Source organism: Erinaceus europaeus, chromosome 8 (assembly GCF_950295315.1).
Source record: "Erinaceus europaeus chromosome 8, mEriEur2.1, whole genome shotgun sequence".
Classification (NCBI taxonomy): domain Eukaryota; kingdom Metazoa; phylum Chordata; class Mammalia; order Eulipotyphla; family Erinaceidae; genus Erinaceus; species Erinaceus europaeus.
In genome coordinates, this window is record NC_080169.1 from 11764434 (window position 1) to 11792262 (window position 27829).

The 27829-nt window shown below is 49.0% G+C and overlaps 1 protein-coding gene across 3 annotated transcripts in view; it reads left to right on the top strand.

Moving 5' to 3' along the window:
• The window catches only part of TSNARE1 (t-SNARE domain containing 1), a 130645-nt gene that overhangs the window by 17116 nt on the left and 85700 nt on the right, over nucleotides 1–27829 (top strand). For all 3 annotated transcript variants that reach the window (XM_060195914.1, XM_060195913.1, XM_060195915.1), the window contains exons 2-3: nucleotides 12755–12832; nucleotides 13519–13588. In XM_060195914.1, coding sequence (XP_060051897.1) covers nucleotides 12755–12832; nucleotides 13519–13588 — 148 coding nt within the window. The remainder of the gene's footprint in view (nucleotides 1–12754; nucleotides 12833–13518; nucleotides 13589–27829) is intronic.

Sequence of the window (27829 nt, forward strand, 5' to 3'; positions counted from 1 at the left end):
TTTCTCCATGCCCCCTCCGCCATGGGAGCTGGAGGGAGAGGGAGGGATGTCTGTAAGGGGGGCTGAAGGATGGAGCCCCAAGAGTCTGTGGACTCAAGAGACCCAGATGCCTGGAGGCAGGAGGATGACCAAGATGACTTAGAGAGCTCTCCTAGCCCAGCGATCAGTGAGGAGCAATGCTTCCCCCACCATCTGTGCTGCGACAGCAGGCCCCGGAGGGAAGCAGAGCAGGGGGCTGAACTGTGTGCCTGGGGAGATGCATAGGAAACCTCTGCCCAGAAGGAGCTGCCCTTCACAGTGCTGACATGTAGCCTGGGGATGGATGTGTAGTGGGAGTTTATGTGAAACCCTTGAAGGGCCAGGCTAACAGCACATCTGGTTAAGCGCACACATTACAGTGCACAAGGACCCAGGTTCAAGCTCCTGGTCCCCACCTGTAGGGGAAAAGCTTCACAAGTGGTGAAGCAGGGTTGCAGATGTCTCTCTGTCTCTTTCTCTCTCTGTCTCCCCTCTCCTCTCAATTTCTCTCAGCCTCTATCCAGTAATAATAAAAGTGTTGGGGAGAAGGGAGACTCTTGCTGTGCTCATGGGGGATTCTAAGTCCCATGAATTTGCACCACCTTCCAGGAAACTTGGCTGGAAACTTGGCTCAGCTTGTCCTGCAGCCCTCCTGGCATGACCCTCAAGCCCCCCTGGCATGCCCTCCCTGCCAGTGCATCCAGGGGTGTGGTGAGGATTCCTGATCACCGTCACTGTTCCCAGGGCCCGTCTCCATTTTGCTTCTTCTTTGTTGCAGACAGGTGACACTGTCCAAGGCCCTGCCTGCACATCCCTGTTTAAGAATTGTAGTCCAGATCTAATTTTTTAAATTAATTGTTCTTTATAAAATGGAAATATTGACAAGACTATAGGATAAGAGGGGTACATTTCCACACAATTCCCACCACCAGAGTTCCGTGTCCCATCTCCTCTCCCTTGTAGCTTTCCTAGTCTTTATCCCTCTGGGAGCATGGACCCAAGGTCATTGTGGGATGCAGAAGGTGGAAGGTCTGGCTTCTGTAATTGCTTCCCCGCTGAACATGGGTGTTGACAGGTCGATCCATACTCCCAGCCTGCCTCTCTCTTTCCCTAGTGGGGCGGGGCTCTGGGGAAGCAGGGCTCCAGGACACATTGGTGGGGCCATCTGCCCAGGGAAGTCAGGTTAACATCTGGAACCTGGTGGCTGAAAAAGAGTTAAGCTATAAAGCAGAACAATTTTTTACTAATTATGAACTTAAAGGCAAGAATATTGCAGATGAGGATTTGGGGTCTCTGTTTTGGAAAAAGCTAGTAGGTCTATTCCAAGGGGTCCATGACTTTACTAGTTTTTGCCTGAGTCTGACATCTAATATGCATGTGGACCAAGTTATTGTCTGGGAGATGGTGTCATAGTTGGAGAAAGGACTAGAAAGCTGAATCAGGGAAGAGAGTAGCTCCCAAATATGGGGATAGTGTATAAAGTGTATAAATATTGTTAACTGTAAACCCCATCGATTTGATCTGGGGCCCATATTCAGCACAGAAATCTATGTAACCTCTGCATCCCTGTAGGTCTGAGCTCATATTATCTGGTCACAGCTAGGAACATTCCAGGTTGTACTAATTTCAGAACCCATCTTCCTCAAGTGGTAGAGTATGTTTTCCAACCTCCCTTTGGAGAATGGAACAGCCCCTACCATTGTTGATCTACATTGAGGGCAAGGTCCTATAGGGGGCCACAGAGGTTTCCATTATGTTGTTCCTGATGGAGATGACCAGTGACAGTGGCGAGAGGGATCTGTTAGAGGTTTAAGAACCTGTCTGTGTAGGAATCACAGGACTCCCTGACTAGGGCCCCAGGTGATGGGGTGGCCTGGTAGTGACTAAATCAATATTAAATCACTAATAAAAATAAAGAAGTCAGGGCTCTGTGGATGGCACTCGCCTAGGCGGTGGCAGGCCTGGGATTTGGACCCCTGTCTCTGTACCTGTAGCAGGGAGGTAGTGGCCAGAATAGGCACTGATGTCCTGAAGCAGCAGGCTCAGAGGTAACCACCCCAGGGAGCTATCACCATCACCGTCACCGTCACCATCACTGTCCTGCCAGCTCAGCACCTTAAACACCCACCTTTTGGTGCCCTTCTAGGACCAGGGGTCACCCCTGAAGGCAGCTGGATGCCCACCTTGCTCCCTTCTGCCAGCCTCAGGAAGGATGCTATCCCTGGAGCCCATGTTCACATAGTGGGGCCAGGGCCATGGTCACACAGGCCCAGAAGAGTTAACCCAGCTCCTGCCCACAGGAAGAAGAAGAGCTGGAGCCCAAGGTCAGCGAGAGCAGCCGCCGCTGTCTGGCACCAAGCTGCGCCTATAGGCATGACGCCGTCAGCTGTTGCTGCTGGCATGTCATGGACCTCAGGCACAAGGGGCACGACCTCACCCTTGTGTGGTGCAAGTTGTTCATCTCCCCTGGTCCCAGCCCCTGGTAGACCCCCACCCAGACCTTCAAAACCCATGGAGCAGGTGGTGGCTGAGGCCGTCTCCTGCCCAGCCCGGACTGCCTAAGGCCTGGGCCAGACAGAGGTGGGTCCCACCCAGCTCCCCTCCCAAGCCAGGTGCTCCCTGCACAGGTCCAGTGCTCTCCTCAGCGCCTGGGACCACTTGTCCCTGTTACCACTGTTACCAGCACATTCTCCCTCTTTGTCTCTCTCCCTCTCCCTCTCTCTCTCTCTCTGCTCCTTCATCCTGTTTCTACAGCAGCACTGAGAGATTTGGGCCCTGGTGAACCTGACTTCCTGCTCCCCCTACCCCCCTAGAACAGAGCTTTTCTCTTTGTCCATGTCGGTTTTCTGCTTTGGGGACCGTAACCTGTGGTCACAGTGTGTTTGCTGCTGCTGTGAAAGTAGGTCTTTCAGGTGAGTTGTCTGTCATTCTATAACTCTGTCACTCGTCTGTCCCACCCCCTTCACTGAGCTGCTTCATCACCTGGGGTCACAGCTGTGGTTTGCAGCCTGGGTTGCTGGTTCAGCACCATGGGAGCCTCAGAGTTACCATGTGCTGGCATGGCAGGTGGGACTTGCCAGAGGGATGGGTGCCCAGGGCTCCATCAATCCTGAGCTTCTGGGGTGTCACTCTGTGAGCTCACTCTGGCACAAGGTTCTAGCTGCACCATGATGTGGAGGCTGGTGGAGGTCAGTGATGGAGGCAGTACAAGCCTGTATCAGCTGGCCAAGGTGCCTGACACCCCCTCCCCCCGACACCAGGATAGGTACATAAAGTGGACTTTTGGTTATGACAGCTTGAGAGCCATGGAAGGGCCCTGTGTGCCTGTCCTGGTGGCCAAGGAAGTGGGAGAGGACAAGGCCCTGCTGTGTGAGCATCACCTCTTTGCTCTGCCCTGGATGTTCCCAGACAAGTCATGACCCACTGGAGACCTCACTGGCCATAGCAGCTGCCCTCAAGTGCTGGCTGAGATGTGCCCTGGAGTCAGGTGCCAGGCTCAGGGACTGAGCAGTGTGAGAACTGGCAACTGACCTTATCAGGATGCTTGGGCTGTAGTGGTGAGCTGGGGGAGGGGCAGACTGCAGACCTATGAGACAGCGTGGTTGTCTCTGCGTGACCAAGCCTTCCACCTTTATCTGTCTCTGCAGATGTGATAGCTTGTGGAGCTGGTACTAAGATGGGACTGTAGGCACCAGGTATAGTGCCGTGACCTCTTGTCTCTGCCCTTGAAGGGGGTCCCATGATGCCACTGACAACCTCATGAGGACTGGAGGAGCCCTTATTGGCTCTGTGTTCTCCATTGTATTTGAGGTGGCGGGGAGCCCAAGACTGGATTCCTCCTTTCTTCCTTTTTGTTTTCATTTTATTTATTCTGGATAAAAACAGAAATTGAGAGGAGATGGGAAAATAGAGAAGGGAGAGAGACAGAGAGAGACACTTGTAGCCCTGTTCCACCACTCATGGAGCTTCCCCCCTACAGGTGGGGACTGGGGCCTTGAACCTGGGTCTTCATGCATAGTAATGTGTGTACTCTACCAGGTGTGCCACTGTCAGGCCCCAGGATGCCTCCTTTCTTCCCAGGCATGTTGGGGCACAAGATTAGGGCTGATGACACCCCCTCCTGGGCTCCCTTACTCTCCTCAGCAGATGCTCTGGGACATGTGGCTATGCAGAGGGAAAGGAGGACCGGCCCATCCCTCCCTGCCTCAGAGGGGCCAAAGTAGAGCATCTGGGGCCATAGGCATGGCCCACCTGCTGCATCTGTGCAAACCTGCTGCCCACTACATCTCTACAGAAGGACTTCCTAGACAAGGTCCTGGAAGACTCCTGCCTCTGTAGTGACTGCAGTGGGAGTGCCTAGTGGAGGACCCCAGACACAGATGCCCTGGCAGGGATGCTTGAACCTCACTCCTTGTTTGCCCCCAGAGGCCTAACAGAGCAAGAGTGGTACAGTGCATGGTACACGGATGGGACCTCCACAGTGGAAGTGAGGAAGGTCCCCTGTGAACTGTGGTTTAGCTTTTGCCAACATGAGTGGCTCTCCTTCGGGGGTTTCTTACACCTGGTCGTGCTGACTGCTGTCTTTTGGACAATCTCCTCACCCCCCTGAATGGGACGATTCCCCATTGGGTCACCTGTGTGAGAAGTGGATAGGCCAGGGCATCCTGGGATAATTATGAATGCAGGTAATGGGATTTGGGGGGTTCAAATTGTGTAGGTGTGTAGGTGTTGAGGCCAGGTGGTGGTGCACCTGGTTAAGAGTACACGATACAATGTGTAAGGACCCAGGTTTAAACCCCCCACTGGCCCCCTTCTGTAGGGGCTGGAGGGAGGAGCTTCACAAGCGGTGAAGCAGTGCTATGGGTATCTCTCTCCTTTCTCTCTCTCTATCTCCCCTTTCCCTCACAATTTCTCTGTCTCTGTTCAAAATAAATCACTATAGAAAAATGTAAAATATGTATAGGTGTTATTGACCCCAGGTCCTTAGGGACTTATGCAGTAGAAACTGAAAAATGACCAATAGTTTTCCCAGACTAGGCTTACTTTTAATTTAATTTATGTAATTTTATTTTATTTTTTAGATAGAGATAGAGTTGTACACACACACACACACACACACACACACACACACACACACACACAACAAGCAAACAAACAAACAGTCTGTCCAAGTGGTCTGTTCTGCCTGACATGGCTCATCACGACTTATGCTCAAGCACGAGGGAGACAGCCAGGAAAGCACATCCACAGATCCACAGGCGGCTGCTGCTGGGGGGCGGGGGGAGAACCAATAGGTCAGGTGATATTTATTTATATTTTAAAGGTTTATTTATGGGGCCGGGTGGTGGTGCACCTGCTTGAGCGCACATGTTACAATCTGCAAAGACCCGGGTTCCAGCCCCTGGTCCCCACCTGTAGGGGGAAAGCTTTGTGAGTGGTGAAGCAGTGCTGCAGGTCTCTCTCTCTCTCTCTCTCTCCCTTCTCTCTTGACTTCTGGTTGTCTCTATTCAATAATTAAAGAAAGATAATGATTATTTTGAGCTTATTTTTATTGTGATTTAATACTGACTTTCAAAATTATAACAGAGGTATAAAGCCCCAACATTCCCATCACCAGAGTTCTGTGCCCCTGTCTCCCTCCAGTGGAAACTGCAGTAGTTCTCCCAAGGTCACAGATAAGGACTGACTTTTATCTATTATTATCTATCTGTTATCTTTTTTAATTCTTCAGTAGTGATTTAATTTGATTCATGAAGTTATAAGGTAACAGGGGTACAATCCTGCCATCCCACCACCCAAGTCTGCGTTCCCTCCCTCCAGTAGAAACTGCAGTGGTTCTCCCACAGTCGCAGGTGTTGGCTATTATTTCTATAACCATCTGTCTATATATATATTTACCCATTTTTTCCCTATGGTCTTGTCTTCTCTTCCTTTCTAAGTCACACCTAAACCAGTTGCTACTTTTGAATGTCCTTTCTTTTTTCCTCCTCTCTCCGGGTCTTGATGAAATTGGGGTTCAGAAGCATCTGAAGTGTCATCTTCCCCTAACATTTCTCCCCTTCTGGGAGTTTCGACCAAAATTCTTTTTTGGGTTATAGAATTACTGACTTCTGTAGTTGCTTCTCGGTTAGATATGTTCAGAGTTTAAGGAGCAATTGTCATCAGAGCCTCCCTCATCTGGACACGCTGTGTGCTGTCTCCAGCAGACTTTCAGGTGGGGCAGGAGAGATGAGGCCAGCCCAGCCAGCAACTCTGCTGTCTCACAGATGTGTCACCGTGTGTGTGTGTGTGTGTGTGTGTGTGTGTGTGTGTGTGTGTGTGTGTGTGTGTGACTAAAAAGTTAAACTGTTGGTCATTGGAGTGTAGATTTCACTTTTTGGGAAACTGACTCTTCTCCAGGCTCAGTTGGCTGCATTATATCCTGAAACCTCACAGCACTGCTGTTGGCAGTACTTATGGTTGTACTGGGGTGTGGTAGGACCTGAAGACAGATGTGCACCTCTACTTTTGAACATCTCATCTCCTTGCATGTCTTAATCGGGTCTCTTCCCACTTGGCATCTGTCATAGTGGATGGGCTATTTACAGTGCCGCACGAACTTGGTCTATTCTTTTTTTTTTAATTTTTAAATTTTTAAAATTTTATATTTATTTATTCCCTTTTGTTGCCCTTGCTGTTTTATAGTTATAGTTATTATTGTTGATGTCATTGTTGTTGGATAGGACAGAGAGAAATGGAGAGAGGAGGGGAAGTCAGAGAGGGGGAGAAAAAGACAGACACCTTCAGACCTGCTTCACTGCCTGTGAAGCAACTGCCCTGCAGGTGGGGAGCTGGGGGCTCGAACCCGGATCCTTACGCCGGTCTTTACGCTTTGCACCACGTGTGCTTAACTGCCCAACTCTGCAAACTTGGTCTATTCTGTAATGAAGGCTCAGCCTCTATCTGTGTTATACACACTTTCTGGTGGTCCCCTCCCCTCTGCTCTCCTGCCCTCCCCTCCTTTCTTTCCCTCTCCCTCCTGGGTTATCACTGGACCTCAATGTCTACACAAGGAATCCATTGCTCCTGGAGGCTGTTTCCAACCCCCCTCCAGTTATTTATTTGATAGGACAGAGAGAAATTGAGAGGGAGAGAGAGACACTTGTAGCACTTGCTTCACCACTTGTGAAGCTTCCCCTCTGCTGGTGGGGAGCAGGGGCTTGAACCCTGGTCTTGGCACACTGTAATTTGTGGACTTAACTGGATGTGCTTCCTGGCCCTCCTGGTTTTTATTTTCTTAGTGGTTGTTTCTGAAAGCCAGAAACGTTTTGATGTGATCTGTGTTTTGGTCTTTGTAACCCATATAATAAATACTGTTTTGCATGACATCTCCTAAGATGTTGTTGGGTTTTGTTTAGGGTTGTTGGTTTGACATTGAGTTCTGTGGTCTGTATTAAGTCAGTTGTTCAGTTTGGTTAATTTTGGGTCGTGGCATAAAGGCTCTCCAGTTGTTTGGAACCAGTGGTTGAAAGAGTGAATGGTCCTTTCCCCTCTTGTCTAAAACCTGTTCAGATTGTTCATCACGATGTCTGCTGACTTGTATGGGCCCATGTCTCTGGCTGTGCTACCCGCCCCCCACCACCTCCCAGATCTTGATGACTGTAACTAGAGAGACTGTGAAACAGGCCTGGCAGTTATTCCCTCCTTCTCTGTTTTGTGTTAAGATTTGTCTTATTCTAACTTTAAATACTTGGCAGAATTCATCAAAGAAGTCATCGGAGCCTGGAGTTTCCACCGTGGGAAGATTTAAAGCTATCTCTCTTTAATGCTTAGGTGCTATCCATGCTACTGAATTTTCCTCTAGTGTGCTTTGCTCGCCCTGTGTTTTTCAGATAACTCATCTATCTCATCTTTGTTGTCAGATTCCTTGGCGTGAAATTGTCCTGTCTACTCCTTTAGTGTCGTCTGGATGCCTGTAGGATTGGTAGCGAGAGCCCTTCCTTTTTCAGTTTGTGTCTTCTCTGTTTTGAGCTGAATGTGTCTGTGTACAAAATTCCTAAAAGTTTTGCAGCTTCTTTCAAAGAACCGGAGTTCAATTTCATGAGTTAAAAAAAAAGTTTTTTAATTATTGGATAGAGACAGCCAGAAATCGAGAGAGAAGGGAGTGATAGAGAGGGAGAGAGCCAGAGAGACACCTGCAGCCCTGCTTCACCACTTGTGAAATGGACCCCGCTGGACCCTGCTGCAGGTGGGGAGCAGGGGGCTCGAACTGGGATCCTTACGCAGGTCCTTGTGTTTTGTACTATGTGCATTTAACCCGGTGTGCCACCACCCTACCCCATGAATTTTCTTTATATTTATCTGATGTCTATGTAATTGAAATCTGCTTATCTGTGTTGTTTCTTTCCTTCTGCTTACCTTGGGCTAATTTGCATTTGTTTGATCACCTAAAATGTTTCTTCTTTATTTGAATTATCTTGAAAGATATTTTATTTATTTGCTTTTATTGCATAGAGACAGAAAGAAATCAAGAGGGAAAGGTAAGCTAGAGAGGGAGAGAGAAAGAGAAACTCATAGCACTGCTTACCACTCTTGAAGCTTTCCTCTTGCAGGTGGGGCTGGGGGCTTGAACTTGAACTTGAACATACATTGTGCATGACAGTGTATGTGCCCAACAGGGTGAACCATGACCTGGGTCCTGTTTTATATTATTTCCTTTTTTTATGAGAGAGATAAATTGAGAAAAGAGAGAGGAGACAGACAGGGAGAAAGGGAGACACCTGCAACACTGCCTCACAACTTGTGAAGATTTCTCCCCTGCAGATAATGACTAGGTGCTAGAACCCAGATCCTTGCCCATGGTCATGTGTGCTCTCTACCAGGTAAACAACCTCCCAACCCTACCCTTATTTTGTCTTTAAGGGTGAAAAATAATACTTATTTACTTCTCTCCTGAGAGGGAGAGAGAGAGAGAGACAGGCAAGAACACTACATCAGCTTATATGATGCTAGTAATCAAAGATGGGACCCTATTCATGCAAGTGCTGGGTTGTACCCAGTGAACCAATTCTCCAACCATCTCTCTCTCTCTCTCTCTCTCTCTTTCCCCCCTTCCTCCACAGTTCCTTCTGTGCTTTGTTTTACTGCCACTAATTTCACTTCATTCTGTTAAGATACTCTCCTATTTGTCATCTTTTTTTCTCTCTCTCTAATACTAAGGGCAATTTAGATGTGTATTGCTTGTTTTTCAAATAGCTCTATGCTTCTGGAAACATATCGTTAGGTTACTGATCTCTAGCTTAATTTTGTGGTAGCCAGAGAACTTATTTTGTATGATTTCAGTGACTGCAAATACATGGAGACTTCCCTTCTTCTTCTAGCGTTTGCCGGAGACTTCCCTAATGTTTAGAAGCACTGTGTTTCTTTTGTGCTCGTCCCTTGTATATGTGACAGGAAAATGTGTTTGGTTGTTGTTGGGTGGAGTTCTATAAATGTCATTCAGGTCAAGTTGATCAGTTGTGTTCAAGTCTCTATTTTCTCACTGATTTCCTGTCAACTTTTGTGCTAACTACACACACACAGAGAAGTGTGGACAACTTACTGTTATTGTGGATTTTTCTGTTTCTTCCATCAATCCTGTTAGTTTCTCCCTCATGTGTTGTCAAGCTGTGATATCAAGGGACCTGTCTATTTAGGATTGTTTTGTCTTCTTGATCAGATAAACCCTTTATCTTTGTAAAAAAAAATGTCCTTCATCATCCCTGTCATAGTCATTGTGCAGAATCCTGCTTCTTTTGATTGCAGTCTCTGTAATTTCCAGTTCTATTTCTTAGAAGCTCTTTCTGATGTCATATGTGAAGTGGTTTCTTGTGTATGGTGTGTGGTAGAGTTGCTCTCCTTCCAGCTTGACCATCTCTGTTGGGCCTCCCAGCACGTTCACTGACCATGTGAGCTCTTCTTGGGTCACTTAGGGTTCAGTCATTTTATCTTGAGTGTGAATACCAATGCTTAAGGCTAAATATCTCATCTTGCTATTTACTTTACTTTTCATCTTCTTTTCCTTCTTTGCTTCTTTCTTTCTTTTTTTCTTCTTATTTTTCTCTCCTTTCTTTATTTTCAGTGCACTGATTTTTGTTGAGTGTTTCCTGTGTGAAGTGCTTATTTGCTCTACCTGCCTGATTACTTTTTCAGTGCTGGCCTAGAGCTGATAATATGTATCTAGCTTTCATTGCCTCCTTCCAAGTAACACCACCAGTGTGAGCTCACAGAAGCCAATTCCTCCTTCTCCCTCTCTGACATATTATTGATATAGTTGGCCTTATTTCATTTTCATACCTAGTTGCCATTTAAATGAGTTAAAAATGAGATAGTTACCCCTGATTGCTTTGAGTACCTCCAACTCCCACCCCTTTCTCTCTTGTGCACAGAAATCCACCATTTTGGGGTGCATATTGGGTTCAGCAGACTCTCAGCATTTTCATTCTAAAATAACACTATGTTATGCCTCTACTTGTGCAGTGTACTTCTACTGGGTATAGAAGTTTGGTTGGATTTTTTTGTTTGTTTGTTTCTTTCTCCTGTACATACTAGGCATCTCCATTGGCTTTGGGCTCCACATTTGATAAGAGTGACCAATTATTATTTTTTTTTTTTTTTAAAGGTCTATTTTAATTTTTAATTTTTTTATTCCCTTTTGTTGCCCTTGTTGTTTTATTGTTGTAGTTATTATTGTTGTTGTCGTTGTTGGATAGGTCAGAGAGAAATGGAGAGAGGGAGGGGAAGACAGAGAGGAGGAGAGAAAGATAGACACCTGCAGACCTGCTTCACCGCCTGTGAAGCGACTCCCCTGCAGGTGGGGAGCCGGGGTTCGAACCGGGATCTTTATGCCGGTCCTTGTGCTTTGCGCCACCTGCGCTTAGCCCGCTGCACTACAGCCCGACTCCCCTGACCAATTCTTTTTAAAGCTGACTTCCCTACATGGAGGTGCATGGCTTGGCCCTGGACCCCTCTCCTTCACTGCAGTGTTGGCTGTGCTGTGCCTGAGGTTTGGTTGGTTGCCATTCCTTCTGCTCGAGGATTAGTGAAATTCTTGGTTGTGACTGTATAACATCTGGATACTTGTAGTCTTCATTTTTCAAAAATTTCTTTGTTCTGATGTCCTTTCTGCTTTCCTGTGGGTGACTTGGTGTTGTCTTGTCACTCTCTGCCCCTCGTCTGTGTTTCCTATGTGAGGGTATGATGTGCCAGTCCAGAAGCAGGGACAGCTCAACCTAGTGTTGAGAGCCAGGGGTGCCTTGTTCTAGCTGGGTGGGTTGAGTCTCTTCAGAAGCTCACCACTCACACTCATATCCTTCTGGAGAATGGCCCTGGCTAGGTCACCTGGCCTCTCATGGGACCATGGGCTGATGCACTTACCATTGGGAGCCTGGCCAATAGGCATTACTTGTAACTGCTGTGCTGATTGGAACCAGAGCTCACTGGGTGGTGGGCAGTGAGCATGGGGTGTTGGTTGCCACTTCCCTGCTGGAGGTGGTGAACAGAATTGGCCTTCCTTTTACACAGGGATGAAGCACCCCTTTCTCTAGCTGGAGACCAGAGTAGGGGAGCCATATGGGCATAGCAGCCATGCTAGAGGCACCCAGGTTACCCATAACAGAAAGCATGTCATCCCCAGGTCTTATCCTGCCAGCTCTTGTGTCTTTACAAGCACACTGATGGGAAACTGCATTATCTCTGCTCCATATGGCAGCTAAGAGAGCTGGCTTGGAGGGCTTGTGTCCTGGGAGAAAACAGACTCCAAGTGGGGTGAGCAGTGCTTCCCCACATGCCAACACCACAAGCCTACTCAAACAGGGTTGACTTTGGAGGTTTGCCCAGTGCTTCCAGGGTCTTCTAGCACCCACACTCCTGGCACCCCCTTGCAGATCTCTTACTGTTCTCCTCCCCCCCCCCTTATGCTTAATTATGGGCACTTTTATATATACAGAAAACACTGGAAGAATAGCAGTGTCCACCCACATAACACCACCTAGAAGAACCATCTTCAACATTTCACTACCTGACTGTCCTGCTCCTGCTCAGGCATCCAGCTTCCCTCTGGCTTGATTCTTTTTTATTTTTCTCCTGTGCATTTCAGGGAAGGCTGCATCTCTTTCTTCCCGTGCACCAAGTTCACACTTAATGTGTCAGCACTGTCTCTGGAACTCTGACTTTGAAATGACAAATGCATTGCATCCTTGAATAGAATTTTGTTCTCCGGTGACTGCCATTTCTTTGTTCTTATCGAAAATATAACAAAAAAATGAATCAACCCAGGCAGATCACATATGTGGGATCAGATTGGTGGCCCTTGGGACTGTCCTCTTTCCCTGAGTATGTGTTCCAGACCCATTGCTACGGGGTAGGCGCTCTGTCTCCACTATAGCAGCATGTAGGTCTACTGCCAGGTGGCCCACATTCTTCCTCAGATGATGGAATTTGGGGCTCTGCTTGGTGGCCCATGGGTAAGTTTCCAGGTCATCACTGTGCCTGCATCTCTTGTGGGGAATGACATCCAGTGGGGCCATGCCTAGGGCCAGCTTTCCTTGGAGCTGACCACTCTGCTTCTCTCTTTTCTGCCATCTGAGTGCCATGTGGCTGGCCCAGTGCCTGTGCCCTGGAAACCCAGCTTGGGGGGGGGTGACTGTCCAAGCAGTCAGTGGCACTGGCCACTACAGGCAACTCAGGAAACACATGTCCCCTCTCTGCTTTTTTCCAGCCACCCAGGTTGATCCCAGCGACCTCCAGGAGCTGTTGCAGGAGACATTAGCCAATGTCTCCCAGATCAACTCTAACGGTGAGTCTGCCTAGGCCCCGCCTGGCCCGCGTGTAGGTAGGCTACCAAGTGTGCAAAGCAGGGTGCCGCGTGTGCATGTGGCCTCCTCCCCATCAAGCACCCCTGCAGCTGGATGGCCTGGGCAAGTTAGGGCTGAGGGGAGCAGGGGCTGTGAGAGCTGAGAGCTGTCATTTAGTCAGCTGTTTGCTTGGACTTAAGCAGTTGAGGATGGGGGTGTATCAGAGCCTCCCTCAGATCACCAGGGCCGGCCAATCCCAGCTCTTCAAGGCTGGTGCTGGGCTAAGAGCCACACCCCACATGACCTGGGTTCTCCTGAGTCCTGAGGACTGGCTGGCAGGATCACTGTGCTTGGGGGTGAAGGAAGGTGTTGGCTCTTGCAGCCATAGTTCTCTAGGGTTAGTGAGACAGTGCCAACTGGGAGAGGTAGAAGAGTGAGAGAGGCCAGCTTATCCAGGCCCAGCACAGCTCCCAAGACTCCTGAGCTCCACATGGGCCTGGGAACCAGTCCAAAGCTGTTGGAGAGGGGGACCCTTCAGTGACCCACCGGTTCATTGTGGGCTCTGTCTGTGCTGGCTGTGTTGTCATTCCAGTGGTCTTTTGGGCCTTGGGCCCCCCCAGCCTGCCTGTGCCTGGAGTTGGACTCACCTCTGCACTTTACCAATGCCCTCCCTGCCTTCTCTTGGCAGTGACTTCCTTGGAGGAGAGCCTCCAGTCCCTGGGGACACCAAGTGACACGCAGGAGCTTCGGGATAGCCTGTGAGTGTCGTATGCAATGCATGTGCCATGCGAGTGTGCTTTATGACCTGGGCCATTCCTGCCTGCTGGACAGTGACCTGCATCGCGGACCTGAGGCTGTGCTCACGTACGGACACGCCTGGGGGCAGAGGTGTACCGGGACCCTCCGTGCACGTCCAGGTGTGCCTGTGGATGCGGGTGTGCACTTGGGTGGCGCTGCGCATGTCACCCACCCAAGTCCTGCCCCACCACCTGTCCCTGAATGTGCCTGTCACACACCGGGACTGCACAGTGGGTCCTGCACACTGAATGTACCTGTCATACACCAGGACTGCACAGTGGGTCCTGCACACTGTAAACTTTCTCACAAACACTGAGGTTACACACCTGTGGCCAGCGCACCCAGCTTGCAGCGGACATGGCACTGTGCGGGAACAGGGTTTCGTGTATTGATCTGACCCCCGACCAGGTCCTATAGGTGCCATCACCATCACTGGGGCACATGGGGTAGTGACCGCTCTGAGACTACGTCTGACCCCTAGCAGGGAGGGAAAGAGAGCTCTGTAGGACATAGTTCAACCAGTGCCTAGACAGGGTATCTCTGTGTTCATGCTCTGCCACCCTGGGCAGGTGGCACTCCACAAAGCTCTTAGCCCCTTCTCAGGGACCCTAAGAACCCCCGGTGTGCCCCCAGCCCAGCTCCTCTGGCTGCAGATGCAGCACAGTGCAAGCTGGTGAGTGCCAACAAGGAACCAAAAGCCTGGGTTCAAGCTGCTTTGCCACTTCCTTGCCAGGAGCCCCCAGCTTGGTCATGCCAACCCACTGAACCTGAGCTGTGCCCCAGGACAGAGCTCACTGCAGGTGGTGAACCTGGTGGTACCCTCCAAATGGCACTGAGCCCATGTATCTTCTTGCCATTAATGTCCCTTGGAGAAGCTGTGCCCCTTTTCCCCAAGGAGCCCCATCCTAACCCGACTGGCTGGAGGAGGCTGTGGTGACAAGACAGAACTGAGCTGGCCCTAGAGTTACACTGAGTATCATGCTTGGACCCACAATCTTCCCCGTCGTGTCCTATTATTACCAGCTCTGCTCCCACCTCTGCCAGGAGACCCTGCAGGGCCTCCTCTCTGCCAAGCCATTTCTACCCCATCCTACGTCCAGTCTAATGCTTCCTCTTTCTGGGAAGACATCCATGATGCTGACTCATCCCTGACCTTGACCCAGCAGAAATTCTGAGCCCCAAATTGACGTTCTTGGTGTGTCCTCTCCCAGGAAGCACAGGCTCCTTGCAACCAGCCTTCCTCCCTCCCCACTGCCCTGGCTATGTGCTGAGAAGCTGGTGAGATAGGAGCAGTGGAACACAGGCGTGTCAGGGGAGTAGCAGATCCTGCCTCGGGCTCACCAATCCTTCCTCCTGTCTGGAATGGGACTTCCAAGGGGGTAAAGAGACAGGGCTTGCCCTGCCCCAAGGAGCTGCATTTGACACACCTGCAAACACACACGCACATATGTGAGCACAGGTGTGTCAGCTGGAGATTTCTGTGTGTAGTTCTATCAGGAGTCACAGTGATCTGGAGTCGGTAATGAAAACCTCTTGCCTGTTCGTCTGCCACCTGAAGGCTTTGCCAGGTGTCCTGGTCACTTTGAGGACTAGTGAGTTACGATGAGGCAAGGCCCTTGGAGATAAAGGCATAGCTGGCTGGGACTAGCATGTGACGGGATCTTCATCTGCTCTGCCCTGCCTTGCGCTTCAGCCCGAGGTGAGGCGGGGTCGGCAGGGCCAGGGCTGCTCCAGGGCTTCTATAGGGATGAGCCTCAGCCTGCTCCCTCTGAAGCTTTTTCCAGGGAATCTGAGTCATTGGTGACCTCTGAAAGAGACCCATCCAGCTGTGCTGTGGATGCTAGTGTTTGATGTCTGTTCTCACATGGTGGAACCTTCAGGGTTTAGTACTTGCTCTGCCAGATCCAGCTTGTTTATGTTGGTCTCAGTGAATAAATGACTGACTTCCCGTGCCAGGCTTTGCCCTGTGTCCACGCAGGCCTGTGGCCTGGGCCCCCCACAGGAGTCTTATGGCGCTGTATGTGCCTCTGAGGTCAAGTGCAGTCCTTTGTGGGTTTAGTGTTTCCTGCCTCCTCGGTTCTTGATGCTTTGAGAGTCAGTGAATGTTGCAGCATGGCGCTGCTTCACATCTGAAAAGGGGCATCCTCCTGGGAGGCTCAGCCTTTCAGTCATCTCCTTGCCTCTTGCTAGTGACCTGGAGAGAAGGACAGGTAATGCTCCCATGTGAAGAGTCTCCAAGAGAAGTTAGACATGTGGCCAAGCTCTCTGAACTGATGGTTGAGTAAAACTGGTCTCACCTACCCATCCACCCACCCATTTGTTCATCTGCCCACTCATTGTAAGTTGATCTACCTATCCATTCATCCTTCTGCCTCTCTCCCCTCTCCTCCCCTCTGTCCCCTCCACTGTCCTCTGTCCCTTCTCTTCCCCTCCCTTCTCTCCTCCCCTCCCCTCTATCCCCTCCACTGTCTTCTGTCCCTTCCCCTCCCCATCCCTCCCCTCCCCCCCTCCCCTCCCCTGCTCTGCTCTCCTCTCCTCTCCTCTCCTCTCCTCTCCTCTCCTCTCCTCTCCTCTCCTCTCCTCTCCTCTCCTCTCCTCTCCTCTCCTCTCCTCTCCTCTCCTCTCCTCTCCTCTCCTCTCCTCTCCTCTCCTCTCCCTTTTGTCCTCTTTTTCTTTTGCCAGAGCACAGCTCAGTTCTGACTTGTGGTGGTGCTGAGGCTTGGACCTGGGGCCTCAGAGCTCAGACTGAAATCCCTTTGCATAATCCCTATGCCATCTTCCTGATCCCCTTCCATCTTTCCTTCCATCCGTCCACCCAAGCTAGCTGAGACCACCGCTCAAGTGGTCAGAGCTCAAGGAAACAGAAGTCCCTTTGAGTTTGTATGTGGACACCTACTTTTAATGATCCTTCTTCTTCCTTCTGAAACAACACCGCCTTGTTTTCTGATTGTGAAAGTAGCGTGTGCTCATTATAGGAAGCTTGGACCTGCGAGATGTCTGAGGAGGCACTGTGAATGTTTTGGTGTTTCCTGCCATTGTCTTTTCACATCACCCATGTTTTTGCCGCATTAGATCTAAGTGAATTCTGTTCTGAGTCCGCTTTTTACACTTGGGATTGTGGGGTGCGTGTGCTCTCATCACACACTCTGAAAACATGCTCCTCGGAGGTGTGGAGGATGCTGTGGTGTCTATGTCACGTACTGAGCCAAGATTCTGGGCTGGATCTGTGGATGCTTCTATTTCTTACTGTTTGATCAGCATTCCCAGGAATGCTGTGATTGATCGTGTGTGACACCTGTTTCCTGTAGGTCTCCAAACAAGTGAACTGTAGGCGATGCAAGTGGGATTTTCAGGGCCCTGCTACCCTAGAGAGTATCCTCTTGGCTGCCTCCTTTCCTGATTAAAGGATGACCTCACTGTGAATTGTCCTGGAGGGGGAGAGATGGATCTCAGATCCACTCTGCAAATACCAGGGCTGGCTGGTAATGACCCAATCCCCATGGGTGACCGTCTCCCCCCACCCCCACCCCTTCCTTTCCCAGCCTTGGCCTCTGGGTCCAGAATCTCATTTTAGCTTCCTGTCATACTACCAGTGCAGCCTGCTAGTCATAGCCTTCTAGAACCTTCTGTAATCTCATACAGTGAGAATTTGCACACGCAGTGGAGTGCTAGCATTTCAGATGACTGGAGACCAGCAAGAGGGTTGGGGGGAAAGTGCACACCTGGCCTTTCTTGCTGCAGCTTCTATAGGGAAGGTATTTCGGTACTTTCAGAAGCACAAGGGATGAACACAGGAGAGGGGACAGCTCTTCAAAGGGCATGAGTGTTGCTTCAACAGACCCTCATGAGCCAAAGCCTGCTCTTTGTTTGTTCTCTCTCTCTCTCTCTTATTTATTTTTTCTTCTAAGTTTTATTAGATAGGACAGAGAGAAATTGGGAGAGGATGGGGAAATAGAGAGAGGGTGAGAAAGATAGGCACCTGCAAACCTGCTTCACTGCTCATAAAGCAGGCCCCCTCCCTGCAGTTGGGGAGCAGGGGCTCAAACCCAGGTCCTGTGCTTGGTAATAAGTATGCTTAACCAGGTGTGCCACCACTCAGCTCCCTCTTTCCCTCTATCGCTCCCTCCTCTCTCAATTTTTCTCTGTCCTCTGCAGTAACAAACAAACAAAAACAAAAACAGCTGCCAGGAGCAGTGAATTCATAGTGCCAGCACTGAGCCCCAGCGATAGCCCTGGAGGCAAAGCAGGCAAACAAACAAACAACAACAACAACAACAAAACTAAACAAAAAGGGTGGCCAAGGCGTGGTGCTGGTCTCGACAGCCGCACTAGAGCTTAGGTGGGGTCAGGAGTTCTTGGAACTCCCAGCTCACCTTGTCCTGCAGTGACGGTACTCCCTGCACACAAAGGCCTTCTGGGAGTCTGAGGCCTGAGAGGAGAAGAGGCTCAGAGTCTCTTCACTTTCATCTGCCGGTACAAATTGGTCAGGCCAGATTAGCCATCAGCACCTGGGCTGGCCTTAGGGCCTGTGATTTCCAGTGCCATGTTAGCTGCCTTTGGGCCCCGACTCAACCATCAAGGCCCTCCTAGAAGACATGCTAGCTTGTTTTCCTTTGTGGGAGGAGAGGGGAGAGGCCACAGAGCCAGTGTGGAGCCGAGGGAGAGCCTTCCCCAGACATGGGGTTGGTGGCCCCTCTCATCTGTGTTTGGGAGATGCTGATGGGAATGAAACATGAAGCTTGGAGCCTTCATTAATTTTTTTAAAAATTTTATTTGAATAAGAGAGAGATACAAAGAGAAAGACATAGACCAGAGCACTGCTCAGGTCTGGTTTAAGGTAGTGATGGGATTGAATCTGGGACCAAAGAGCCTCAGGCATGAAAGTCGTTAGCAGAATCATTATGCTGTTTCCCCAGCCCAGTCTGGGGCACTCTTTAGGGCAGAACTGCAGGTCCAAGTTGAGGGTGGAGGCTACGGGGCTTGAGAGCTTAGGGTTAGTGGGTCAGGATGTGGCAGACACAGCAGAAAGTGTCAGGGCTGCAGCAGGGATGACTCAAGGCTGGGACGGTGCCACAGCTGAGTGCTGTAGTACCTAGAAGCTTCCTCACTCACTTAATCAGCAATGACCTGGATGCTGAACCTGGTGGGTTGTCACCCGAACTAGCCACAGACGGCCTTTCTGTTTGTCGCTTTGGACCGGACTTGTACCTACTGTGTGAGGGTTCTGGCAAAGAAGGCAGAAGTACTTGCTGTGAGCAGCTTGGAAGTCACACAGCACTGTGGCGTCATCCTCTGTGGTTAGTGTAGTCTAGTCCTGTCCAGATTCAAGGAGAAGGGTTTGGATTCTACCACTCAGTGGGTCAGGCCAGAGAATTCTGTGAGCATTGTTTTCAAATGGCCTCAAGTCCCAGAACAGCAGTAGACATGGCATATGAGGGGACAGGGGAAACTGAAGCCAGGATGCTGGGGCCTCCTGGGACAGGTTTTAGTCTTACAGCAGCAAGAAGTGGGTAGAAGGCAAATAAATAATAAAAATTAATTAATTAATTAATTAATTAAAAAAAGAAGTGGGTATAAGGTTCTAGAAGGGAAAGAGTGACAGGACAGAGAACTCAGAAGACAAATAGAAGAATGAACTGTTGGTTTTTGCTAAGAGGGAAGGTTCTGGTAGCAGCTCTTAGTCCCTTCCCCACCTCCTCCCCTCCTTATTTACTTATATATTTATTTATTTATTGCCTTCAGGGTTATCTCTGGGGCTCAGTGCCTACGTTACAAATTCACTGCTCCTGTGGTCATTTTTGGATAAGAAAGAGAGAAATTGAGAGGGAAGGGGGAGATAGGAGGGGAGAGAGAAAGACAGACACCTGCAGACCTGCTTCACTGCTTGTGAAGTGTACTCCCCTGCAGGTGGGGAGCCGGGGGCTTGAACCAGGATCCTTGCACAGGTCCTTGCTTTGTACTTCATGTACTTAACCTGGTGCATCACTGCCTGACCCCCCCTCCCTCTCTCCCTTTCTCTCTCTCTTTCCACCAGGGTTAACCCTGGGTCTCAGTGCTAGTAAGGCAGCACCGTTTCTGGCAACCAATTTCTCCCTTTGTCTTTCTTTTATTTTGGATAAAGAGTATGAGGCAGAGATGGGGCAGAGACAGAGAGGAGAGATACCTGCAGCACTGATCTACCAATCATGAAGCTTCAGTCCTGCAGGTGGGGACCTGGGTCCTTGAGCATGATCACGTGTATGCCACCCCTGGCTTGCCGCCACCTGGCCCTCTGCTGTCTCTTTCTGTGGCTGAGTGACTCTCCTCCTGGTGTGGCTGTTCTCTGCTATGAGGAGAAGATCTGTGTCCCCTTCTACTGTGATGGTGTTGGGCAGGGCCACCTGAGGAATGGTTAGACTCTGTGGGCAGAGCACACTGAGTGGTAACAGACCCCAGCCCTCCCTCATTCCTCCTTCTCTAGGGAGTCTGTGAGCAGTCTGATTGTGCCTTTCCAGCCTCAGAGTTGTGAGATATGAGAAGGGGTGTGGGTGCCTCCCATCTGTGTGTGTGTGTGTGTGGGGGGGGTCATTCTGGAATGGTCTGTCTGAAAGGACTGTGAGTGCAGAGAAAGGAGTTGCTACTCTGATAAGCCCCTGGAAATATGGCCTAGCCTCAGGACTTGGGGCACGGCCAGAGGAGTTTAGAGCAATTGCCAGGAATCTAGGTGTCAGGAAAGTTCTGGCAGGAGTTCAGAAGGAAAGGGGGGGCGGGCAGTAACACAGCAGGTTAAGCGTACATGGTGCGAAGTGCAGGGACCAGTTCAAGGATCTGGGTTTGAACCCCCGGCTCCCCACCTGCAGGGTGTCACTTGACAATTGGTGAAGCAGGTCTGCAGGTGTCTATCTTTCTCTCCCCCTCTGTCTTCCTGTCCTCTCTCAATTTCTCTCGGTCCTATCCAACAACAACAACAGCAATAACAACAATAACAACAAGGGCAGCAAAATGGGGAAAATGGCCTCCAGGAGAAGTGGATTCGTAGTGCAGGCACTGAGCCCAGAAAAAAACCTGGAGGCAAACCAAACAAACAAAAAAAGATATTCTTTAAGATGGAAAAGAGGGGCCTTTCTTAGAGGAGAGAGTGTGTGTGGGCAGTAGGCTGGTACAAGTGCATGTGTCAGGGCTGTTCTGGGAGGCAGAATTCACTACGGTGTTGGAGATGAGGGCAGGCCATGCTTGCTGAGAGTGGATTGAGCCTGGCTGCAGCGTGTCATCACCGAGGGTGGGACTTTTGAGTGATGATGACTTTGGCATTGGACTACTTGGAAGAGGAAATAGCCTACTAATCTCTGGAATGCGTGAGGTATACACACAGGAAGCGAGAGATGCCCCACAGACAGCATGGTTCACCTACCAGGAAGGAGGAGGATTTACGATCTGGAACATTCTGGATGCACTGAGACTGGGTAAGACAAGGAAGCCACTCAGGAGAGAGCACTATAAGGGTGCGGCTGGATTTGACAAGCAGATTCGTCTGATCAGCATCTTGAGGGAAGTGGGCTGATGAGGCAGCCATCCGTGCAGGTTTGGATGGCTCTTCAGAGACTTGCAAGGGAAGAATAATCTCACAGAGTAATCTCCTTCTGAAGGTGAGGGCTGTGCCCAGTCCACCACAGATCCAGAGGGCAAGCCCGGGGGCAGCTTGATTTCAAGGAAGGGATACACTGCACACCCTCTACCGTAACCTTCTCGACAGACAGAATACACATCTGCTCTTACCCTGCGGGTTAGCACCCTGGAGCACAGGGTAGGGCAGGAATACCTCCCCCTAGATTTCAGAGGGCACTAGAGAACTCTGGAGCCCACACAGAGAGCCACCCCAGGGCTGGGCTGCTACATTGTGCCCTGCTAGGACAATGCCAAGTGGAGTTGTGAAGTAGTGGAACACCCTGGCTTCATTCCTGCCTGCCCGACTGCAGATGAGCCCAGCTCCCAAACTACAGGCTGGGGGAGGACGAGCGAGTGAGTGATGGTGCACTTGGTTACAGTACACAGGGAGCCAGGTTCAAGCTCCCGGTGCTCACCTGCAGGTACTCAATACCCAGCCTCATGAATGGTGAAGCAGTGCTGTTGATGTCTCTCTTCCTCTCTACTTCCTCTTCCCTCTCTGTTTCTCTCTGTCCCATCAAATAAAGAAAACTAAATAAATACAGTATTAAAATAATAAAGAGAGTGTTGGTGGGATCCCACTCCCTGGATCTAGAAGGTGGTGTAGACAGCCAGAGGGGTCATCTCAGACCCGAGGTTAATGGAATTAGGCACAGTGAATGGATTAGGTCAGCCAGGCAGGAAACCTATAGCACTGAGATAGCAAATCTGTTGTGAATGTGGACTCCCAGCCTCTCAAGCCATGAAAAATAGTATCTCTGTGGTCTGCAAGCCCCTTCTGCGGTATCTGTCACACCTTGTTTTGAATGCACTGAAACTGGACTGTTTCTCTTGTGAATGATGTGGAGCTGAATGCCTGGTTAGGTCTTGTGCTGACGTAGGAGTCTGGTTCTCTGGGGGGCTGCACAGGGATGTGGTGGCTGTGCTCACTGTGGGGCTGCAGGCTGCGTGCTCTTCCTTCCCTACCAGCACAACATGGGACTGTAATTTCCCCCCATTTTTATCAAGTCTATCTGCCTTTTTTTTTTTTTATCATAGTCTACCTTCTGGGGGTGTAGGAGGACAGCTGCCATAGTAGGGTTATTTTTGTTTTGTGTTTTAGTTCCCACCAGTGTTTTGCCGGGACTCAGTGCTTGCACTACAGATCCATGACTCCTGGTGGCCATTGTCTTCCCTCCTTCCTTCCTTCCTTCCTTCCTTCCTTCCTTCCTTCCTTCCTTCCCTCCCTCCCTCCCTCCCTCCCTCCCTCCCTCCCTCCCTCCTTCCTTTCTTCCTTCCTTCCTTCCTTCCTTCCTTCCTTCCTTGCCTGGGATCAAACTTAAGGACCTCATGCTTTTAAGGTCAGAATTCTACCTCTTGTACTGTAAAACTGTATTTCTTTATTTTTTTTAATTTACACTGATGGGGCTGGGTGGTGGCATACCTGGTTGAGCACACACACATCACACTACTAGAAGCCCCTGGTCCCCACCTGCAGAGGGAAAGCTTCACAAGTGGTGAAGCAGGGTTGCAGCTGTCTCTGTATTTCTCCCTTTCTATCTCCCCCTTCCCTCTTGATTTCTGGATGTCTATATCCAATAAGCAAAAATAAAACAATAATAATGATAAATATTTACAAAAATTTTACATTGGCTCAGTGATCATGCCTTTTTCACTTGAGTAGCACCCAGGATTTTGACCTCCATGGTTAGACTGTCCAGGATTTTGACCTCCATGGCTAGACTGTCCAGGATTTTGACCTCCATGGCTAGACTGTCCAGGATTTTGACCTCCATGGCTAGACTGTCCAGGATTTTGACCTCCATGGTTAGACTGTCCAGGATTTTGACCTCCATGGTTAGACTGTCCAGGATTTTGACCTCCATGGTTAGACTGTCCAGGATTTTGACCTCCATGGTTAGACTGTCCAGGAGTTTGATCTCCATGGTTAGACTGTCCAGGATTTTGACCTCCATGGTTAGACTGTCCAGGAGTTTGATCTCCATGGTTAGACTGTCCAGGATTTTGACCTCCATGGTTAGACTGTCCAGGAGTTTGATCTCCATGGTTAGACTGTCCAGGATTTTGACCTCCATGGTTAGACTGTCCAGGATTTTGACCTCCATGGTTAGACTGTCCAGGATTTTGACCTCCATGGTTAGACTGTCCAGGATTTTGACCTCCATGGTTAGACTGTCCAGGATTTTGACCTCCATGGTTAGACTGTCCAGGATTTTGACCTCCATGGTTAGACTGTCCAGGATTTTGACCTCCATGGCTAGACTGTCCAGGATTTTGACCTCCATGGTTAGACTGTCCAGGATTTTGACCTCCATGGCTAGACTGTCCAGGATTTTGACCTCCATGGTTAGACTGTCCAGGATTTTGATCTCCATGATTAGACTGTCCAGGATTTTGACCTCCATGGTTAGACTGTCCAGGATTTTGACCTCCATGGTTAGACTGTCCAGGATTTTGATCTCCATGGTTAGACTGTCCAGGATTTTGACCTCCATGGTTAGACTGTCCAGGATTTTGACCTCCATGGTTAGACTGTCCAGGATTTTGACCTCCATGGTTAGACTGTCCAGGATTTTGACCTCCATGGTTAGACTGTCCAGGATTTTGATCTCCATGGTTAGACTGTCCAGGATTTTGACCTCCATGGCTAGACTGTCCAGGATTTTGACCTCCATGGTTAGACTGTCCAGGATTTTGACCTCCATGGTTAGACTGTCCAGGATTTTGACCTCCATTGTTAGACTGTCCAGGATTTTGACCTCCATGGTTAGACTGTCCAGGATTTTGACCTCCATGGTTAGACTGTCCAGGATTTTGACCTCCATGGTTAGACTGTCCAGGATTTTGACCTCCATGGTTAGACTGTCCAGGATTTTGACCTCCATGGCTAGACTGTCCAGGATTTTGACCTCCATGGCTAGACTGTCCAGGATTTTGACCTCCATGGTTAGACTGTCCAGGATTTTGACCTCCATGGTTAGACTGTCCAGGATTTTGACCTCCATTGTTAGACTGTCCAGGATTTTGACCTCCATGGTTAGACTGTCCAGGATTTTGACCTCCATGGTTAGACTGTCCAGGATTTTGACCTCCATGGCTAGACTGTCCAGGATTTTGACCTCCATGGTTAGACTGTCCAGGATTTTGACCTCCATGGTTAGACTGTCCAGGATTTTGACCTCCATGGTTAGACTGTCCAGGATTTTGATCTCCATGATTAGACTGTCCAGGATTTTGACCTCCATGGCTAGACTGTCCAGGATTTTGACCTCCATGGTTAGACTGTCCAGGATTTTGACCTCCATGGCTAGACTGTCCAGGATTTTGACCTCCATGGTTAGACTGTCCAGGATTTTGACCTCCATGGCTAGACTGTCCAGGATTTTGACCTCCATGGTTAGACTGTCCAGGATTTTGATCTCCATGATTAGACTGTCCAGGATTTTGACCTCCATGGTTAGACTGTCCAGGATTTTGACCTCCATGGTTAGACTGTCCAGGATTTTGACCTCCATGGTTAGACTGTCCAGGATTTTGACCTCCATGGTTAGACTGTCCAGGATTTTGACCTCCATGGTTAGACTGTCCAGGATTTTGACCTCCATGGTTAGACTGTCCAGGATTTTGACCTCCATTGTTAGACTGTCCAGGATTTTGACCTCCATGGTTAGACTGTCCAGGATTTTGACCTCCATGGTTAGACTGTCCAGGATTTTGACCTCCATGGCTAGACTGTCCAGGATTTTGACCTCCATGGTTAGACTGTCCAGGATTTTGACCTCCATGGTTAGACTGTCCAGGATTTTGATCTCCATGATTAGACTGTCCAGGATTTTGACCTCCATGGTTAGACTGTTCATTGTGCTCAGAAGATTGAGTGGGTCTGATGCTGAGTTGTTGCTGACTTCAGAAGTGGATGTCAGTACCTTCCCTTCCCTGTGAGAAGAGGCCATTCCTTGGTCCTGTCCCACAGGAGGCTAATTCTTTTTTTTTTTTTTAAATATTTATTTATTCCCTTTTGTTGCCCTTGTTTTTTTTTTATTGTTGTAGTTATTATTGTTGTTGATGATGATGTCGTTGTTGTTGTTGTTGGATAGGACAGAGAGAAATGGAGAGAGGAGGGGAAGACAGAGAGGGGGAGAGAAACAGAGATACCTGCAGACCTGCTTCACCGCCTGTGAAGTGACTCCCCTGCAGGTGGGGAGCTGGGGGCTCAAACCGGGATCCTTAAGCCAGTCCTTGCGCTTGGCGCCTCCTGTGCTTAACCCGCTGCGATACCACCTGACTACCAGGAGGCTGATTCTTTCACTGTAATTATGTAGTAGTTCTAATGCCATTTGTTGGGAGGTGTGCCCTTTCTTGGTTGGATGAATAGCTCAGTGAACTTAGTACCCTTTCTAGGCATCAGTCACATTGTCTATTTCCCTGATTTTTTGCATCTGTTCCCAGGACAATACTCCCTTCATCACGGGAGCTTTACAGCGAGTCTTGACACAGTCCTATGTCTCTTATAGCTCTGCTTGTTTATTTATTTATCTGAAATTGCCTTGGATACTCTGACTCTTTGTATCTCAGAATACATTTCAGAACCAGCTTGTTAAGCCTGCCATGTTGTATATTAATTGGAATTGCTTTGGCTCTATAGATCAGTTGTTGGAGAATTGATGTCTGAGCAGTACCATGTCTTCCCAGCCCATGCACATGGCCAGCCATTCTATTAATTAAGTGGTCCTTCATCTATCAGCAGTTTCTGATAGGTTTAGTGTGCGAGTCTTGTGTGTATTTTGCTAGACTTATCATAACAATTTCCAATTTTTATACTACTATAAAATTATTGTTTAAATTTCATTTCCCCCTTGGCTACCAAAACACAGAAATGCAATTGATTTTTGTCTGCTACTGTGTAGCTTGTGACCTTGATAGATTCCCTTACTCCTTCTGGTGATAATTTTTTGTAGGTTGTTTAAGATTTTTCTGCATAGATGAACATATCTGCTGTGAATATAGTCAGCTCTGCTCATTTCAGAAAGTATGGGTGGTTCTGAACGCTTTCCTGCCATCACAATGTAGTAGATGTGTGATTTTACACTAGAATGTTGGAAACATGCAGACTGGCCACTGGACAACTCTACTTTGTCCCTCAAAAACAGGGATAATTATCTCTTGCCCTAGAAGTAGAAGAGGGACTGGTTTGGGTCCCTTTTACTGGGCCTCTTTTTTTTAAATTTATTTTTAATTAATTATTTTTTGTTATCTTTATTGGATAGATAGCCAGAAATGGAGACTTGAGGGGAGACAGAGAGGGGTAAAGACACCTGCAGCCCTGCTTCACCACTTGTGCAGGTTCCTCCTGCAGGTAGAGACTGGGGTATTGAACTTGGGTCCTTGGACACTGTAATACTTGTGCTCAGTTGGGTGCACCACCAGCCAGCCATGTTTTTACTGAGTCTCTTTTTCAAACTGAGGAAATCTTCTTTTTCTTTTTTTTCTTTTTTATTTAAGAAAGGATTAATTAACAAAACCATAGGGTAGGAGGGGTACAACTCCACACAATTCCCACCACCCAATCTCCATATCCCACCCTCTCCCCTGATAGCTTCCCCACTCTCTATCCCTCTGGGAGCATGGACCCAGGGTCATTGTGGGTTGCAGAAGGTGGAAGGTCTGGCTTCCGTAATTGCTTCTCTGCTGAACATGGGCATTGACTGGTCGGTCCATACTCCCAGTCTGCCTCTCTCTTTCCCTAGTAGGGTGGGTCTCTGGGGAAGCAGAGCTCCAGGACACATTGGTGGGGTCTTCAGTCCAGGGAAGCCTGGCCGGCATCCTGATGGCATCTGGAACCTGGTGACTGAAAAGAGAGTTAACATACAAAGCCAAACAAATTGTTGAGCAATCATGGACCCAAAGCTTGGAATAGTGGAGAGGAAGTGTTAGGGGGATACTCACTGCAAACTCTAGTGTACTTCTGCTTTCAGGCATATATTTTGCAGTAGATTATGGATACATGTGAACATATGCTCTCTCTCACAGAAACTGGTGTATATCTAGGTTTTGGGACTTTGTTAGAAAGTGAACCACCTGAGATGGAATTAGAGTATACTATGAAAGGAAAGGTCTCACCCGAGTAATGAAGCTGAAGGGTTGTCATTCCACACGTGAAGTCTCTGGACACAGTCTGAAGTGAAGCATGTTGAGGTGGCCATCGTTGCTTTGGTTAGGTTGTGATCGGCGGATGCAATATTATTTGATATGGATTGGGAGAGGCATACGGGAAAGTGGGCCCTATCCAAGGGTTCCAGGACTGGGGGAAGTAGGGGCTCTATAGTGGAGATGTGAGGTTCCTGCTGTCTTAGGGTTCAGAAAGACAATTGATAGTTAATGTTATCATCACGTTAATTGGTAATTGGGTTAACTTTGAGAAGTCCTTTTGTTGGGGTTTGCTGTACAGCACCCAGTATCTTGTATATAACTGTACTATTGGTTGCTTCTCTTCTTCTTCTTTTTTAATTATTTCTTTTCTTTTTTTTAATTTAATAATGTTCGACAAGACCGTAGGA